This window comes from Lithobates pipiens, unplaced genomic scaffold (assembly GCF_037356315.1).
Source record: "Lithobates pipiens isolate NorthernLeopardFrog02 unplaced genomic scaffold, aLitPip1_a1.2 Scaffold_3, whole genome shotgun sequence".
In the NCBI taxonomy this organism is placed as follows: Eukaryota; Metazoa; Chordata; class Amphibia; order Anura; family Ranidae; genus Lithobates; species Lithobates pipiens.
In genome coordinates this window covers 222,542,022-222,559,490 of record NW_027507790.1, presented here as the reverse complement: position 1 = coordinate 222,559,490, position 17,469 = coordinate 222,542,022, and the positions used below count along the sequence as shown (strand labels likewise).

At 43.4% G+C, this 17,469-nt stretch overlaps 1 protein-coding gene across 5 annotated transcripts in view; it reads right to left on the bottom strand.

Moving 5' to 3' along the window:
* The window catches only part of DAB2 (DAB adaptor protein 2), a 257,161-nt gene that overhangs the window by 107,547 nt on the left and 132,145 nt on the right, over positions 1-17,469 (bottom strand). For all 5 annotated transcript variants that reach the window (XR_013263963.1, XM_077462815.1, XM_077462816.1 and 2 more), the window contains 2 exons: positions 11,682-11,821; positions 8,566-8,664 (listed from right to left, as the gene is read on the bottom strand). Coding sequence is in view for 4 of the 5 variants with exons in the window: in XM_077462815.1 (XP_077318941.1) it covers positions 8,566-8,664; positions 11,682-11,821 (239 nt within the window). In the remaining variant the exon portion in view is untranslated. The remainder of the gene's footprint in view (positions 1-8,565; positions 8,665-11,681; positions 11,822-17,469) is intronic.

The following is a 17,469-nucleotide window of genomic DNA, read 5'->3' as shown; positions in this document are numbered from 1 at the left end:
CGCGGATTAAGGATCACCTTTTCTAGCGGTTATCAACCCCCGGCTTTCAGTATCTTATCCAGGTGTGTTGGTCATCAAGTTCTCGGCCACCCTTGCTGTCCAGTGCTTTTTTGCCATCATCTGTGAGTTTCTACATTCCATCTTTGCCTTAAACCAGGTTTCTTAATGCGGGGATCATAACATCCCACACTGGCCATCAGGCGGCTTGCCTGCATGCATCCTGCACCGGCTCACCACCCAGTGCGTTGTATCCCCCTGATTTGAGCTGCGACCGTTTGTGGATTCCCCCTCACCTCCTCCACTGTGTTCCAAGACATTCATGTAAGTTTCAGCTAATGCTTAAAAAATAACTTCACTAATTTTTTCAACTACCCATCTATTAAATCTTCTGCTCTTGTTGTTTTAACTTTGGATAGTAAAACATTTTTTTCTGCCAGTAAATACCTTACACAGGCCACTTCCTATTTCTTGTCTGGTAAAAAGCCTAGGCATATGACATCATGGACCTCCTAATCTTACTCTCCTGAGCATTTTCTCAGGAAGGGAGGGGGGGGGGGATGAGTCATATGAGGGACAATGAGAGCTGCAGAGCTGGAGGTGTGCCTCTGTGTGTCTATGTAAATCCAGGAAGTAAACAGGCAGCAGCTTCAGCTGCCCAAATTTAAAATGGTTGCAGCCAGTCTCAGTGAAGGGAGATTTCTGCAACATAATTGGCAAGTACAGAATCACAGTATATTTAAAATAATATGCAAAGTAGTTGGAGGGAAGCTTCAGAATGGCAAACGTGTTTTTATTACAAATTATGTGAGCAGACTGCAGTTCCTCTTTAATAAATACACTTTTAGAATTCATGGCCCAGCACCTTGGTCACTTATTTGTAAAGCTGGCCAAAAATGGAAAGAATTTTTAATGGAAATGTTTAGGAAAAGAAGGTTGTAAGTTCCTTTATTTTTCAAATCATTAGTGGGGTCAAATCAATGTTCGTTTTTGATGGCAGTGACAATCAGAGAATATTTGAAGGGCAGGATGGGAAATTTTTCTCTAAGTTCTTCAAATTTCTTTTTGTATGTGGTTTTTGTTCCCTTCATTTCAAAATCAAATGTTAAAGGCAAAAAAATCTTTCAAACAACATTCTAATGTTCTGAGAATTTTTCCTAAGAATTTCTATCCATCTATGGCCAACTTTTCCCTCATCCACTGAAAGTGCTTACAGATGTATGAGAGATCTTGGTGCCAAGCGCCCAGCAATGGCAGTATTTGGTATGGCATTTATATCTGAAACTCTGAAATCTCTCTACGTGACCTGATATCTAACCTTTAGGCTGATCCTATTAAACAGAACCTGAAATCTTTCAAGTATCCCTTAATACTAACCTGTCCCACTAACAGCCTAATCCAAGAATGTAATTCCTGACCCTGACTTAACCATTAACTCAACCTGACCTAAAATAGACTCTATCACTTTACCTATTCAGGGCAAAGTAGTAAAAGACTTTGTAACCATTTATTTGTTCCTGAAACTTAACCACTTCAGCTCTCACATCCCCTATGGACTAAAGCAATTTTTACATTTCTGCTATAGGCCTATTGACACTACAGGCTAGACATGTGCAGAGTAAAATATTTCGTTTCGGAATTTCGTTTTCGTCTGAAAACTTAATTTATTTAGTTACTCCCGAAATTCGTTTTTATTTATTTCATTTTTCGTTCAAAAATTGCATTCGTCCGAAAATCCACATGAATCACGGTCGAATCTGTCTTTGAAGGCTTATGGTGTCTGTCGAATGTATAAAGAAGATTCGACGGAGCTAGTATATAGCATACTTTAGAACCCTATTAAAGTCTATGGGACTCCAACGTTCAAAATCTAAAGTGCTCATTTTAAAGGCTAATTTGCAAGTTACTGTCCTAAAAAGTGTTTGGGGACCTGGGTCCTGCCCCAGGGGACATGGATCAATGCAAAAAAAAGTTTTAAAAACGGCCGTTTTTTCGGGAGCAGTGATTTTAATAATGATTAAAGTGAAACAATAAAAGTGTAATATTCCTTTAAATTTCGTAGGGGGGGGTTGTCTATAGTATGCCTGTGAAGGGGCGCATGTTTCCCGTGCTTAGAATTGTCCCTGCACAAAGTGTCATTTATGCAGGAAAAAAAGTCCTTTAAAATCACTCGCAGCTATAATGAATTGTCGGCTCCCGTAATACAGAGAACACTCATTGAAAGTCATTGATAAAAAAAAAAAAAAATAAATAAATAAAAAAGCGTGGGGGTCCCCCAAATTCAATTACCAGGCCCTTCAGGTCTGGTATGGATATTAAGGGGAACCCTGCCTCAAATTTAAGAAAAAATTTGACGTGGGGTTCCCCCTAAATATCCATAACCAGACCCTTCAGGTCTGGTATGGATATTAAGGGGAACCCCGCGTCAAATTTAAAAAAAAATTGACGTGGGGTTCCCCCTAAAAATCCATACCAGACCCTTTATCCGAGCACGCAACCTGGCAGGCCGCAGGAAAAGAGGGGGGGACGAGAGAGCGGCCCCCCCTCCCTCCTGAACCGTACCAGGCCACATGCCCTCAACATTGGGAGGATGCTTTGGGGGTCTGTGACCCCTCAAAGCACCTTGTCCCCATGTTGATGAGGACAAGGGCCTCATCCCCACAACCCTGGCCGGTGGTTGTGGAGGTCTGCGGGCGGGGGGCTTATCAGAATCTGGAAGCCCCCTTTAACAAGGGGACCCCCAGATCCCGGCCCCCCCCCTGTTTGAAATGGTAAGGGGGTACAAAAGTACCCCTACCATTTCACAAAGAAAGTGTAAAAAATGTTTAAATAAAACAAACACACTTTTGAAAAATTCCTTTATTAAAAATAAAAAAATTAAAAAAAGATTCCAGCGGCGGTAATCCACTCTTGCTATCCATCGACGGACGGTCATATCTCCAGCGATGTCTAATATCATCCAGCGCAGCGCAGCATCCTTCTTCTGTCTCCGTGGAGGAGACACTACAGACATTCCGGCGGCTGACGTTTGTTATATACGGAGGGCGGGGCCACCCGTCACCTGACCCCGCCCCCCTCTGACGCAAGGGGAAACCCGGGGTTCCCCGTGACGTAGGGGTGACCCCGCCCCCATCTGATGTAACGGAAACCTGCCTGTGTTACATCAGAGGGGTGCGGGTCACCCCTACGTCACGGGGAACCCCGGGTTTCCCCTTGCGTCAGAGGGGGGCGGGGTCAGGTGACGGGTGGCCCCGCCCTCCGTATATAACAAACGTCAGCCGCCGGAATGCCTGTAGTGTCTCCTCCACGGAGACAGAAGAAGGATGCTGCGCTGCGCTGGATGATATTAGACATCGCTGGAGATATGACCGTCCGTCGATGGATAGCAAGAGTGGATTACCGCCGCTGGAATCTTTTTTTTATTTTTTTATTTTTAATAAAGGAATTTTTCAAAAGTGTGTTTGTTTTATTTAAACATTTTTTACACTTTCTTTGTGAAATGGTAGGGGTACTTTTGTACCCCCTTACCATTTCAAACAGGGGGGGGGCCGGGATCTGGGGGTCCCCTTGTTAAAGGGGGCTTCCAGATTCTGATAAGCCCCCCGCCCGCAGACCTCCACAACCACCGGCCAGGGTTGTGGGGATGAGGCCCTTGTCTTCATCAACATGGGGACAAGGTGCTTTGAGGGGTCACAGACCCCCAAAGCATCCTCCCAATGTTGAGGGCATGTGGCCTGGTACGGTTCAGGAGGGAGGGGGGGGCGCTCTCTCGTCCCCCCCTCTTTTCCTGCGGCCTGCCAGGTTGCGTGCTCGGATAAAGGGTCTGGTATGGATTTTTAGGGGGAACCCCACGTCAATTTTTTTTTAAATTTGACGCGGGGTTCCCCTTAATATCCATACCAGACCTGAAGGGTCTGGTTATGGATATTTAGGGGGAACCCCACGTCAAATTTTTTCTTAAATTTGAGGCAGGGTTCCCCTTAATATCCATACCAGACCTGAAGGGCCTGGTAATTGAATTTGGGGGACCCCCACGCTTTTTTATTTATTTATTTATTTATTTTTTTATCAATGACTTTCAATGAGTGTTCTCTGTATTACGGGAGCCGACAATTCATTATAGCTGCGAGTGATTTTAAAGGACTTTTTTTCCTGCATAAATGACACTTTGTGCAGGGACAATTCTAAGCACGGGAAACATGCGCCCCTTCACAGGCATACTATAGACAACCCCCCCCCTACGAAATTTAAAGGAATATTACACTTTTATTGTTTCACTTTAATCATTATTAAAATCACTGCTCCCGAAAAAACGGCCGTTTTTAAAACTTTTTTTTGCATTGATACATGTCCCCTGGGGCAGGACCCGGGTCCCCAAACACTTTTTAGGACAGTATCTTGCAGAATCTTTTCTCTCTGTCAAATCTTTTTTCTCTGTCGAATATTTTCTCTATATAATCTTGGACTAATAGAGGTAAGGTTAGGCACATTCGAACACAGGTTCTATAGACACGTTGTCAGAGTCACGTCGAATCTCCTATTCTATATCGAACTGTTGTAACAATGAAAACGAAAATAAAGCATTTATTTATGTCGGATCTTTCGTTTTTCGGATTTTGTGCTTTCGTTATCGTTTGGCAAAACGAAAACGAAAATAGCTGAAATTCGGACGAAAATGCATTCGGACGAAAACGAATGCACATGTCTACTACAGGCCCAAAGGACACTAAAGCCCCATACACACTATCAGATTTTCTGCTGATTTTTGTCTTCAGATTTACCAAAACCATGTAGTGCAAGGGCCTGCCTGATTGCATACAAATTGAAACTCTTAAGGTTTGACCTCATATTATATGGTTTTGGTACATCTGAAGGAAAAAAAATCAGCAGAAAATCTGATAGTGTGCATGGGGCTTAAGGCTAGGCTTATATGTACTACAGTCTCCATCGGCCTTCTGGAAAGCAAGTGCATCAAAGCCGTCAAATGAAAATTATTGAGCAGGAGCTGGGAAAAGGGCAGGGCATACTAAAAACTCCCTGTGTACTTTAAATTGTATGGCCATGGCCATGTCCGGTGCACTCATTGTCTGTTAATATAATCCTACTCCTAAAACTTAACTCAACCCTTAACACCTTAAAATCTATACTTACCTTATCACAGCTAAATGTCACCAAATCCTCACAGTTCTGTGTTGCTCAACCTAATCACCTAATCGCCAACACAAACCAACTTTCATTGTTGCTGTTAGGAACACTTTACCTCACTCCCTCTTATGTCACTCAGACAAGAAGTCAAGGGAAATCTCCATAACAGAGCAACTAACAGCAAAACGATAAGGTACTAATCCTTCACTGTTGCAAATTCATCCAACTGTCTTCTGCTTGGCTTTAAGAAATTCAGAAGTTCATAAAAACAGGGGTCTCCAAATTAAAGCTCAAGGGCCACATCTGGACAATGAGATTTTGTCTGTCTTGCAGCTAGGATCACTGTCCTATCACAGCTAGTATCAGATCAGTTTGTATCTTGTTCTGATAGGGACCCGAATGTAAGGGGAGACTGATGTACTGGAGGACTCTGATATGGACCTTAATGTATGGAGAAACCTTGAAATGAACCCTGATATGTAAGGTGGGCTCTCATGATGGTGAGGCTTCTGATGTGAAAGAGGGACTCTGATGTGAAGGGGAGGATCTGATGTGATGGGGAGGCTTCTAATGTGAAGGGGGGACTTTTGATGTGATGGGGAGGTTTCTAATGTGATGAGGAGGTTTCTAATTTGAAGGGGGGACTTCTGATGTGATGGGAGGCTTCTGATAATAAAGTGTAAGTCTGATCTAAATTTATCTAAGCTTAAATCTATTTCCACCCCCATTCTAGGCCCTTTACTAACTACCCTGTAAAGCAGGGGTTTCAAACTGGAGGCTCTCCAGCTGTTGCGAAACTACAAGCCCCATGATGCATTGCAAGGCCGACAGTTACAAGCATGACTCCCACAGGCAGAGGCATGATGGGACTTGTAGTTTTGTAAGAGCTGGAGGGCAGGCAGTTTGAGACCCCTGCTGTAAAGGAATGATGTCGATGCTTCCCAATCTCAGGGTGCTCAAGTCCGGTCATGTGATCGTCTCCCAGTTTCGGCTTCAGTGTAGAAGAGAGACAATGGCCAATGGATACTCCATAGTAGGTCTATGGATGACCTCACTGCCCAGGCTCTTCAGCCGTTGTCGCTGCTCTAACCTCTTCCCTGAATCTGGCCACTGGGGAAATCATGTGACGGGGACCAGAGCGCCCCTATATTAGGTAGGTATAGACATCTTTCTTTTACAAGATAGTTAGAAAAAGAGCATGATGGTGGGAGTCGGTTTAGACTTAGATACGTTTAGACCAAACATCCACTTTAAGTTATTTCTTGGAATGTGTTCATTCATTTAAATTGTATTCATTCTTTTACAAAACCGAGTTTTTTGGCTCACACATATTTGTAAAAAACAACAACGAGGCCCCTAGACTGAAAGGTTTTGAGACCCCTTCCCTAAAAGGACACTTCAGAAACACATATACCATCAACTTCACAACTATTGTAAATGAACGCAACGTAATCCAACACCTAAACATAAAACTTCACTGACGGTCTGTGATCTTCCATGCATTAAATGGGAAATGACGGCAGTTTCTTCCAAAATTAAAATCCCTTTTCTGAAAACTCACTTTAAAAGGTTCCTACAAATAGGACACAGCCCTGTTAATTGGAACTCCGTGTTATTTTTGTGTCCCCCGAAGACGGTGTGGGCACATTACTGCCTTTGTGTGTTAAATCTCAAACGTCTGTTGAAAGCCAACCCTGGAGTCACACCATGGCTGGATGTAATATTTAAACAGCTGTGGATCATAAACGTTAGTAAACTTTTAACAGCTAAAGTGTCCAGTGACGGGACAAAACTGCATTTACAGGAATGTTATGTTCCAGATGACTAAGGCTGGAGTTAGCACAGGCGTTCGAATATTTGTCTTCATGTGTTTTCTCACTTCATTTAGTTCTTCCACGTAACTATGAAAAATAGGAGCAAGCCTTCTCTTAGTAGCATAGACAAAGTCACTACACCACAGCCAGTCCACATGAAAGAGATTTCAGCTTTTCGAAGATGCTGGAGAGTTAGGTCTCATTCACCCATGGACCATGAATGGGGAATTTCTTTATTGGGCTTGAGTCGCCAGGTGCTGCGTGCGTGGATGAATGGCACCAGGACACACTCTGTCTGCATACAGGGCCACTCTCCTGCATGCCTGTCAAATTAGGACAATCGGCTGGGTCCGTTGGCATTTCTAGAGTGATTTCTAACACTATAGCGTCTATAACAGGAACAGTTTCCCATTTTCGGTACCAGTGAAAATAGTTACTAGCAGTGGTGGCTGGTGGTAATTTTTTTGGGGGTGGGGGTGGGTGGCTAAAACAGTGCACCCACAGCAACCTCCCCGGTCAGGTAATCGGCACCACCCGACCCCCCCCAAACCGGTCGGGTCCACCGCACTTACCCCATCTGTGGCTTCACCCGGGTGACAGGTGGCGGGCATCACAGAGGCTTCCCCTTCTCTCCTCTGCAGGCATCATGATGGCTTTTGTCTCCTCCTTGGCAGCCAATCGGAAACAGGTCTCAAACCTGCTGGGAGGAGAATTAGTGTGAAAATAGCGAATATTTATTCACTATTGTCACACAACTGGGTGGGCTCGATTCGTAGTGTTCTGCGCGCCAAGCCCACCCTTTTTTGAAGCCTATTAGAGCCTCTTGCTCTAATCACATGCTTCAAAAACTTCCACATTGGAATTCATGCATCTGGCGTCCTGCATGGGGGCCGGACACATGGATGGGGGGGCAGCGCCCGTGTGCCCCTAATGAATGGCTGTCCCTGGCTACTAGGACAAATAGAGTGGGTGAGTATCCATAGTGTGGACACATACATCAATAAAAACCTATAGACAAATCCATTCAGCACCAGCCCCAGTATCAGTGGTGCACCACCACAGTAAAGTCTTGTTCACAAGTGAAGCTGGCAGTTGAGCTGTGGTTTTACCAGCCTCAACCACACACCTGAACCTTTGGATACAACCACTCACTGCTGTACAAATGCCATGGCCACAGCAAAATTGAAACAGCATGTCACTTTTGGCGCTGCCAAACACAACTAATGCAGCTCTTGGGGCTGCGCTAGAATCGCACTCCAACCAGGCACAATGCATGCAATTTCGGTATGGTAGTATGACAATTATAGGGTAAAATGTAAGCAGTGGGGAGGTGACTTATTACCTCCTTTTTGCCTGTCAACACCTCTGAAAAGAGATTCAATTGTGGACTGTTTTTCAGCCTACCATGATAAAAACCTGACAGGGTTTCAGAAAGCACATCAAAACCACAGGAAATAACAGCCAATTGGAAAGCGCAGCTAACCCGCACCAAACCCGTCAGACACCGCGCTGCATTTCACAACTACTCAACTCAAGAGACAGAAAATAAACAATGTTATGTTTGTTTTGAAATGTGTCAGAATCTATTATGTGAATTTAGAAAACTTACGCCTGTTTTTTCGTCAATTATCTTTATGCCAGAAAGTGAAATGTTCACCCAGATCCTCTGCTTGTGCTGTCCCTGAGAACGAGCTGCCACCGCCATCCCCTGCCAAAGGAAAACATACACCGAAATCAGAAACTCCAAACTGGTCACACATGATTATTACATAAGAAGTTCCATCCTGTATTACTTCTCGACTGAATAGAGCCAAACTTTAAAGCGGTTTGTACCTGCACGGTAATGTCATAATGTGCTAGTATGCATCGCATACTAGCACATTATGGTAAACTTACCTTAAAACAAAGCTCTTCCTGCGCCAAGATGTCAGCGCTGCAGGCACTCTCATCCTTACCCTCTTGCTTCTGGGCTTGTGGACTCCGGCGCTGTGACTGGCCGGAGCAGCAATTACGTCACTACCGCACATGCGCACGGGAGCCGGCATTCACGGCACAGGGCCTGAAGAAACGGCACGGGTGGCCGTTCCTTCAGTGCATGCACCAGTGACATCACTGGCTGCATGTACAGTAAACATCTCCTAAACGGCGTGCATTTAAGAGATATTTACACTACATATAGGTAAGCCTTACTATAGGCTTACCTATAGGTAAAGGCAAAAGGTGGAAGTTTACTTCCACTTTAATCCTCCAAGATTCGTTTTCCACTGCAAGCGTTAAAGTGGCACTAAACAATATCCTTATTTTCCAAAAATATTCTACACACATCCACTACTTAATGGCCGTGTAATGTATTTTTGATCAAATTGTTTCTGTTTGTGTTTTTCTACCTCCTTATAATGTCCTCCTTTTCCCCCTCAATTCTATTTCATGAGCAATTCAAATCAGCTGCAGTCAGTGCTCTATATACACTACAAATCCCATAGTCCCTAGTCCATCTCAACAGCAATCAAGGGAGTATGGCTATGTTGGGATATACAGTGGGACCATAGAGAACAAATGTAGCCTTTCTCTAACAGCAAGACAGATCACAGCAACAAGGAAGGATAAAATGCAATTTTTAGTGGTGCTGCAACCTGCCCTACAGGAAACACTCAATACAAAAACAGACATTTTATTAACACATAATGTTAAAAATACCTAGGGAGTATATCCCATAAAAACGTGATTACGTGTAGAAAACATTGGTCATATCCAAAATTGATTGATAAATATCTCAGCCACCCCTGGCATGTTCCCCAAATACTTATGAAAATCCACAATAATAAATATTGGTAGATGATATGAATGAGATAACAACTATATGTCCAATAGAGGGGGGTGCTGATGTGCCAACGCGTTTCTAATTAAAGGCACAATAACAAACGAGACCAGATTTGGTTTGTAAGCTGTATGTCGATGATGGCACTTTAATTATTTGAATAAAAAAAAAATCTAAGTACCATTTTCCTAACCGACATACAGCTGTCACATTACCTGGCTCTTTCCCAGCCTGTCTGCAGGGAAACATAAGCAGGAGGAGCATCTAGTCCTCTGCTACTGGTCATATGTTCAAAATATAATCAAAGAACAGCCTTTGAAATACAGAGTAACAATAATATCTATAAACGGTTTTAAATTGACATACAACTGTATGGGCATATTTCTGCCAGTCACAGGTTGTGTCACGCCTCTCTAGCCTGTATCTTGGAATAACAGGGAGGCAAAGCCTCCATTAATCTACATGTAATATCCAACTACCATTGTGTTTAGTTGGTTAGTGGACATGGAGGAGGAGGAGGAGGGAGGAGGGAGGGAGTGGGTTGTCATTTACCACTGTATATACTCCCATATGTGTGACTCTATAGTCACATGAGCTGTTCAGATGTGATAGTTAGGAAATGCTCAGCAGAGAAACACACTGAAAACTGAGCATGTGCAGAGTAACCACCACAGCTGCAAAATCCCTAGCTGAATTGGGGACAGAAGGTGGAGATAGAGAGCAACAGGATAAGAATACAGAAAACAAATCTCATAGTTACTGAGTGAGTATGAACAGCATGTAATACACCATTTATTGATAGTTTTTTATGATGTTGATTTAGTGACACTTTAAAACTCAGTTCCCTTTAAAACATTGCCTCTGCTCTCTTTGAATTGTACATAAGGAGATCAAGAATTGTGGGCGGCACAGTGGTGTAGTGGGTAGCACGCTCACCTAGCTGGTTTGAATCCCAACCACGACACTACCTGCCTGGAGTTTGCATGTTCTCTCTGTGCCTGCACTGGTTTCCTCTGGGCACTCCGGTTTCCTCCCACACTCCAAAGACATGCTGGTAGGTTAATTGGCTTCTGCCCAAAATTGGCCCCAGTATAGGAATGCGAGTTGGGGACCTTGGATTGTGGGCTCCTTGGGGGTGGGGACCATTGTGTGCGCAGAGTGCAGCATAAAATTGACAGCGCTATATGGGTACCTTAAATAAATAATATAATGGAGGAGCATCTAGATGAGACGCAATGTGCAGGGATAGGGACAATTGTGGACACACACTCAGGTTGAACTGGATAGACTGGTGTCTTTATTTAACCTTACTAACTATGTAAATATATAAGAAAATGAGAACTAGAAAGTAATGCCTAATGTCACTTGTAAGGCCCTGTGAGAACCAGGAGGTTTTGAGGAACTCCCTTTCTTCTTGTAAACTTTATTGCACAATGTTATATACACGAGTCTGGCAAGAATTCCTATCAGCCATATGTTTGCAACCCTTTCGCAATTGTAACTGCAGGAAGACCACAAGCGTTTTCTACGTCCTGAATCACTCAAGGTGGATTCTTATTTTTCGTGTTGCAGAATTGCTGGGTTTAGTGAGTTTGGTTGACAGTTATGCCTGGAAACACTCACTACCGTATCAGACGTATCTTCTGGTTATGGTATCTATGGTATGGTTAGCTAGTTGCCTGTTGCTAAAACAAAACTCTTGGCAACTAGATGAATTCATATTTCAAAACATACAGAAAAATATTCCTAATTTTGTCCAGCAAATCAAGCAGTTCTACAAGTGAATGATGTCCAGTGTGCGCTAATGTTTTTTGGACCCAAAAGCCGCATTTAAGACCCCCCCCCCCCCCCCCCCAATATAATACCCTCAAAATATTCAGTACACACCAGAGTAATATTAAGCGTACCTTTAGCTTCATCATGGAATCCTGACTCATTTTATCTCCGCGAGCTTCTGGAACATCATCGATTCCAATTAATTTGGCTTTATATCGTACTCCATCTCCTTTGAATCTGGCCAAGAGGAATTCATCTGTTTTTTCTGGAACTGCAAAAAAATTTAGATAATACATCCGGTCCTAACTAAGGAGTGCGCTGCACTGTCTTTTAAACCATGTCTACTATAATAAAAAAATAAAAAAACATCTCTACTAGGACCAATATACAGAATAAAGCTCCATGCACACTGAAGCTCAAAAAAGCTTTTTCTGGACGCCAGATTGCTGGCAGAAAACGCTGGTTGAAAAACTTGCTTTTAACAGCGTTTTGTACTAGCATTTATGAGCGTTTATTAGCGTTAGCGTTAATGGGCGTTTTCAATAAAAATACACAGAGGACACTACAAAAATCCCACAGTACATTCCAAACTCCCACAATGCATTGAAAAAATAGAATGCCAAACACTAATTAACGCGCGTTTATGAGCGTTTATCAGCGTTTATCAGCGTTTGTCGTTTTTTGGACGGTGAAAAACGGTACTTTGAACGCAAATTTTTGGCGTTCAGAAAAAAGCCCATAAACTCCACTGCTCATTAAAGCTGAAAAACATCCATGTGTGCATGGACACATAGGCTAACATAGAGTGGAGTTTATGGGCTTTTACAAAAAACGCCCAAACTCCAATAAACTGCAGTTTATCAGCTCCAGTGTGCATGGAGCCTCAAGCTGCCACCGTACAATTGTGATACCAATTATATCCAAAATGACCTAAAGCAACGCCAAACTCCCGAAATATAAAATAAATAAATACCGGTATACACACAATTCATGTATGCATAAAGTACAGAAAATGCTAAAAAAGTCTTATACAAAATAAAGTGCAAGGGCATAAACTGCAAATGAAAGCGCAAGTGCAGTGAAAACTAAAACCAGTGAATATGTTTTCCACCAAATCAAAACTACATAACAGTTTGAATGATGACTCGATGTGCCACCACACTTCTATTATCCATTTGTAAATCAGTGCTATCACCACCATGCACCACCATTGCGTCTGGGTTCACACTTAGGCTCCATGCACACCGAAGCTCAAAAAAGCTTTTTCTGGACGCCAGATTGCTGGCAGAAAACGCTGGTTGAAAAACTTGCTTTTAACAGCGTTTTGTACTAGCGTTTATGAGCGTTTATCAGCGTTTGTCGTTTTATGGCGGTGAAAAACGGCACTTTGAACGCGAATTTCTGGCGTTCAGAAAAAAGCCCATAAACTCCACTGCTCATTAAAGCTGAAAAACGTCCATGTGTGCATGGACACATAGGCTAACATAGAGTGGAGTTTATGGGCTTTTACAAAAAACGCCCAAACTCCAATAAACTGCAGTTTATCAGCTCCAGTGTGCATGGAGCCTTATGAGATGCGAATAGGTGTGATTCTCATGTGGATTTTTACTGGCGTTCAGTGGGATTTTGCATTGCGATCTGTGCCAAAGACAGTGCTTTTGTAATGCGAATTGAATGCTTTTTTCAGATGGGATTGGGCACAGGTGCTATTGCTGTGGGGGGGGGAATATGTAAAAATCTACACAGAAGAAGCAGTATAAGCACACATCTGAACACAAGATGCAATTTCATGTCGATTTCCATTGATGTCTATGGGGAGGAAAATCGCAACGCAGTAAACTCGCACAGGACCCTTTTTGTTCCCACATTGCATTCACAGAGTAATCACAACACAGATGAAAACGACCATCATTGAACATGTGTTTTTGGATGGCATGCGAATCTAGGCTTTTTGTACGCATCAAATTGGCAACAAGTTTGAATCAGTGTGAGTTTGGTAAGAGGCACTAAAAGTTGGATATTGGAGTTGAAGTTCAATATTGAGTTGGCCCACCCTTTGCAACTATGACAGCTTCAACTCTTCTGGGAAGGCTGCCCACAAGGTTTGTTTGACCATTCTTCCAGAAGTGCATTTGTGGGATCAGGCACCGATGTGGATGAGAAGGCCTGGCTCGCAGTCTCTGCTCTAGTTCATCCCAGGTGTTCTATTGGGTTGAGGTCAGGACTCTGTGCAGGCCAGTCAGGTTCCTCCACCACAAACTTGCTCATCCATGTCTTTATGGCTTTGTGCACTGGTGTGCAGTCATGTTGGAACAGCCATCCCCAAACTGTTTCCGCAGAGCTGGGAGCATGATATTGTCCAAAATGTCTTGGTATGCTGATACCTTAAGAGTTCCCTTCACTGGAACTAAGGGGCCAAGCCCAACCCCTGAAAAGTAACCTCACATTATAATCCCCCCTCCATCAAATGATTTGGACCAGTGCACAAAGCAAGGTCCATAAAGACATGAATGAATGAGTTTGGGGTGGAGGAACTTGACTGGCAAGCACAGAGTCCTGACCTCAAACTGATATAACACTTTTGGGATGCATTGGAGCGGAGACTTCTAGCCAGGCTTTCTCATCCAACATCAGTGCCTAACCTCACAAATGCATTTCTGGAACAATGACCAAATATTCCCATAGACACACTCCTAAACCTTGTGCGTGTAAAGGCAGGCGTCTCAATACTTTTAGCAATATAGTGTATTTCTCTCGAGACAGATGTACTTCAGAAATTGCTGACAGCATAAAAAAATTTTATGCTGTCAGAAATTTCTGAAGAGCATAAAAAATGATCAGGGTTATTTTGTTAGTCAATGTGAAGAGCAATGCTGATGGAAAAACTGCAGATATCAGCCAACCCCATGTCATTGCCACGGTCTGCTCGGCTCTGCTTCTGAGCACTGCACAGCATGCACACCAGCATGGCCAGACAGACACGCAGTCTTCTCTTACTGACACGCCGTCTTCTCTTACTGACACGCAGTCTTCTCTTACTGACACGCCGTCTTCTCTTACTGACACGCCGTCTTCTCTTACTGACACGCAGTCTTCTCTTACTGACACGCAGTCTTCTCTTACTGACACGCAGTCTTCTCTTACTGACACGCAGTCTTCTCTTACTGACACGCAGTCTTCTCTTACTGACACGCCGTCTTCTCTTACTGACACACAGTCTTCTCTTACTGACACGCCGTCTTCTCTTACTGGCACGCAGTCTTCTCTTACTGACACGCAGTCTTCTCTTACTGACTTGCCCGTTTGCAGTGCAAGACTCAGTATGACATATGAAAGATTGGACAGCGGAAATGGGGTAAATGTTGCTGAACTTCACAGGTGTTCTAAACCCTTTCCCACACTATCCAAAACTAGACACGTCTGGTCTGTTAAGTATACTACTGAAAACATTTTGTCTGTTTGGTAAAGTAAAAAAAACAAATAAAACAAATACGTTACCTGTTGATCCTGCCGGTAACCTTGTAGGACCATAACTTCCTGTACACTCTGCCTCTGCTGACTGTTATCAGTTAGCATTGGTCCCTGCTGTCTCTGTGGACTACAGAACACCTCTCCCCAAGTTATGGAGGAGAGAAAAGGTTTGTAATCATGCCCTAAGGCACTGGTTTCCAAACTGTGGCCCGGGGACCAGAATTGGCCCTTTGCTTGTCCCTATCTGGCCTGGGGGCAACAAGGCATAATTCCTGCCACTAAAACCAACATTTTTCCTCACAATGACACCATCAGTGGGACACTATTCCTCCCAATAACACCAATGATGGGGCACTATTGCACTATTCTTTCCACTGGCACCAATGATGGGGCAATATTGCACTATTCTTTCCACTGGCACCAATGATGGGGCAATATTACACTATTCTTTCCACTGACACCAATGATGGCGCACTATTCTTTCCATTGACAGCAATGATGGAGCACTATTCCTCCGAATAACACCAATGATGGGGCACTATTCCTCCCACTGACACCAATGATGGAGCACTATTCTTCCCAATAACACCAATGATGGGGCACTATTCTTTCCACTGACACCAATGATAGGGCACTAATCTTCCCACTGACACCAATGATAGGGTGCTATTCTTCCCACTGACACCAATAATGGAGCACTATTCCCCCCATTGACACCAGGACATTTTCTGCTCCCACTGGCCACAGTCCAGCCCCCCTTAAAGTCTGAAGGACAGTAAACTGGCCCTTACTGACAGTCACTGAGAAGACTGAGAAATTAAACAATCAATGGTCATGTGGTCACTCAGTTCTCAGGCTTAGCGCCAGCAGGGGACAACTGCAGCATAAGACCTGAGCTGTGACATGGAGGGGAGAATGTGCTTATTTTTTTTGTGGATACCCAAACTTCCCCTTTAACCCTTTGACCTACTGGTCTATTCTGACATAGACCCTTCTTGCTATCTTCAAGTGTCTGTATAAACGGAGTCGTGCATGCGCATCTCAGCGCACCTTTAGAGCCGTGTTCTGTGATGATATGACTCACGCACTGGAGTGACGTCATTGTGCCCCGGCCAGCAACAATGTTCGTGACCAACTGGGGCTCTGACAGTGCAGTGACAGAGGTGGTCACCAATCAGGTAAGTCTTACCATAACATGCTAAAAGGCTGTACATATCAGCACATTATGGCTAAAAGCTCCCAAGGCCCAATTTAAACATTTTTTTTTTTTTTTGTGGAAGTCTAATTACAATTTAAGTTAGTAAGTCTCAAACTGGTGGCTCTCCAGCTGTTGCGAAACTACAAGTCCCATGAGGCATTGCAGGCTGACAGTTACAGGCATGACTCTCACAGGCAGAGGCATGATGGGAATTGTAGTTTTGCAACAACTGGAGGGCCTCCAGCTTGAGACTCCGGCTTTCAGTAAATCTGGCCTTTCATGAACATGTTGGGGTTTCCTACAAGAGAGATGCTGAAGTCAGCACAGCAGACCATCTGGCATGTCGGCAGGCTTCACTTTGTGAACCAATGACCTAGGGAGTCCCCATTCTACATGAACTGTGTTGTGTAGGAAAGAATCTTATTACCAAAGAAAGACCTATAAAATGTGTGTTGGAAGGCCGTCCACCCAAGGCTATTATATTTACTTGTGTTCATTAGCTGTGGTTTGATGCCATTATATCCCTCATTTACTACAGTTCCAAAACCTGTCCATAAGTCTCTGAGCCAGGCTGGGAACGAACGAGCGGTTTATGGTCCTGTATAAGGATTTAAAATATCCCAACAAGGATTCTTTATAAACCAAGAACTGCACAGGCTGACATTTTGTGGTTTACTATATACTATGTATTTAATACAGCATTTAAAGCAAATTATATTAGGTGAACATACAGTCATTTTTAAAAAAAATATTTTTCTTCACTTATGAAATTGAAAGCCGTATAACAATACAGTTTATATGATTTTTTGATTTAGTTACCTCTGTCAACTAATCATGAACATTTTGAACCAGACAGGAATCTAGTTGATACAAAAGGCACTGATTTACTAAAGGCAATTAGACTGCATTTTACAATTACAGTTGCACTTATCCTCCCCAGAGCTTAGTGAATGCTAATTTCCATCATCCAATCATGTGCAAGCAAAAATGCATTTTTTTTTTATTTCCCTTGCGCCTGATTGGGTATTCTTTAAGGAGTGCAACTGCACTTGAAAAGTGCACGGTCTAATCGCCTTTTGTTAATCAGTCCCTTTGTATCAACTAGATTCCTGTCTGGTTCAAATTTAGCATGATTAGTTGCCAGAAGTAACTAAATCAAAAAATCATACAGTGGCGGTGCGTCCATAAGGGCGCATGGGTGCCGCCCCCTCTCTCCAGCCACCCCTCTAGCACCAATAGATAGATTCATG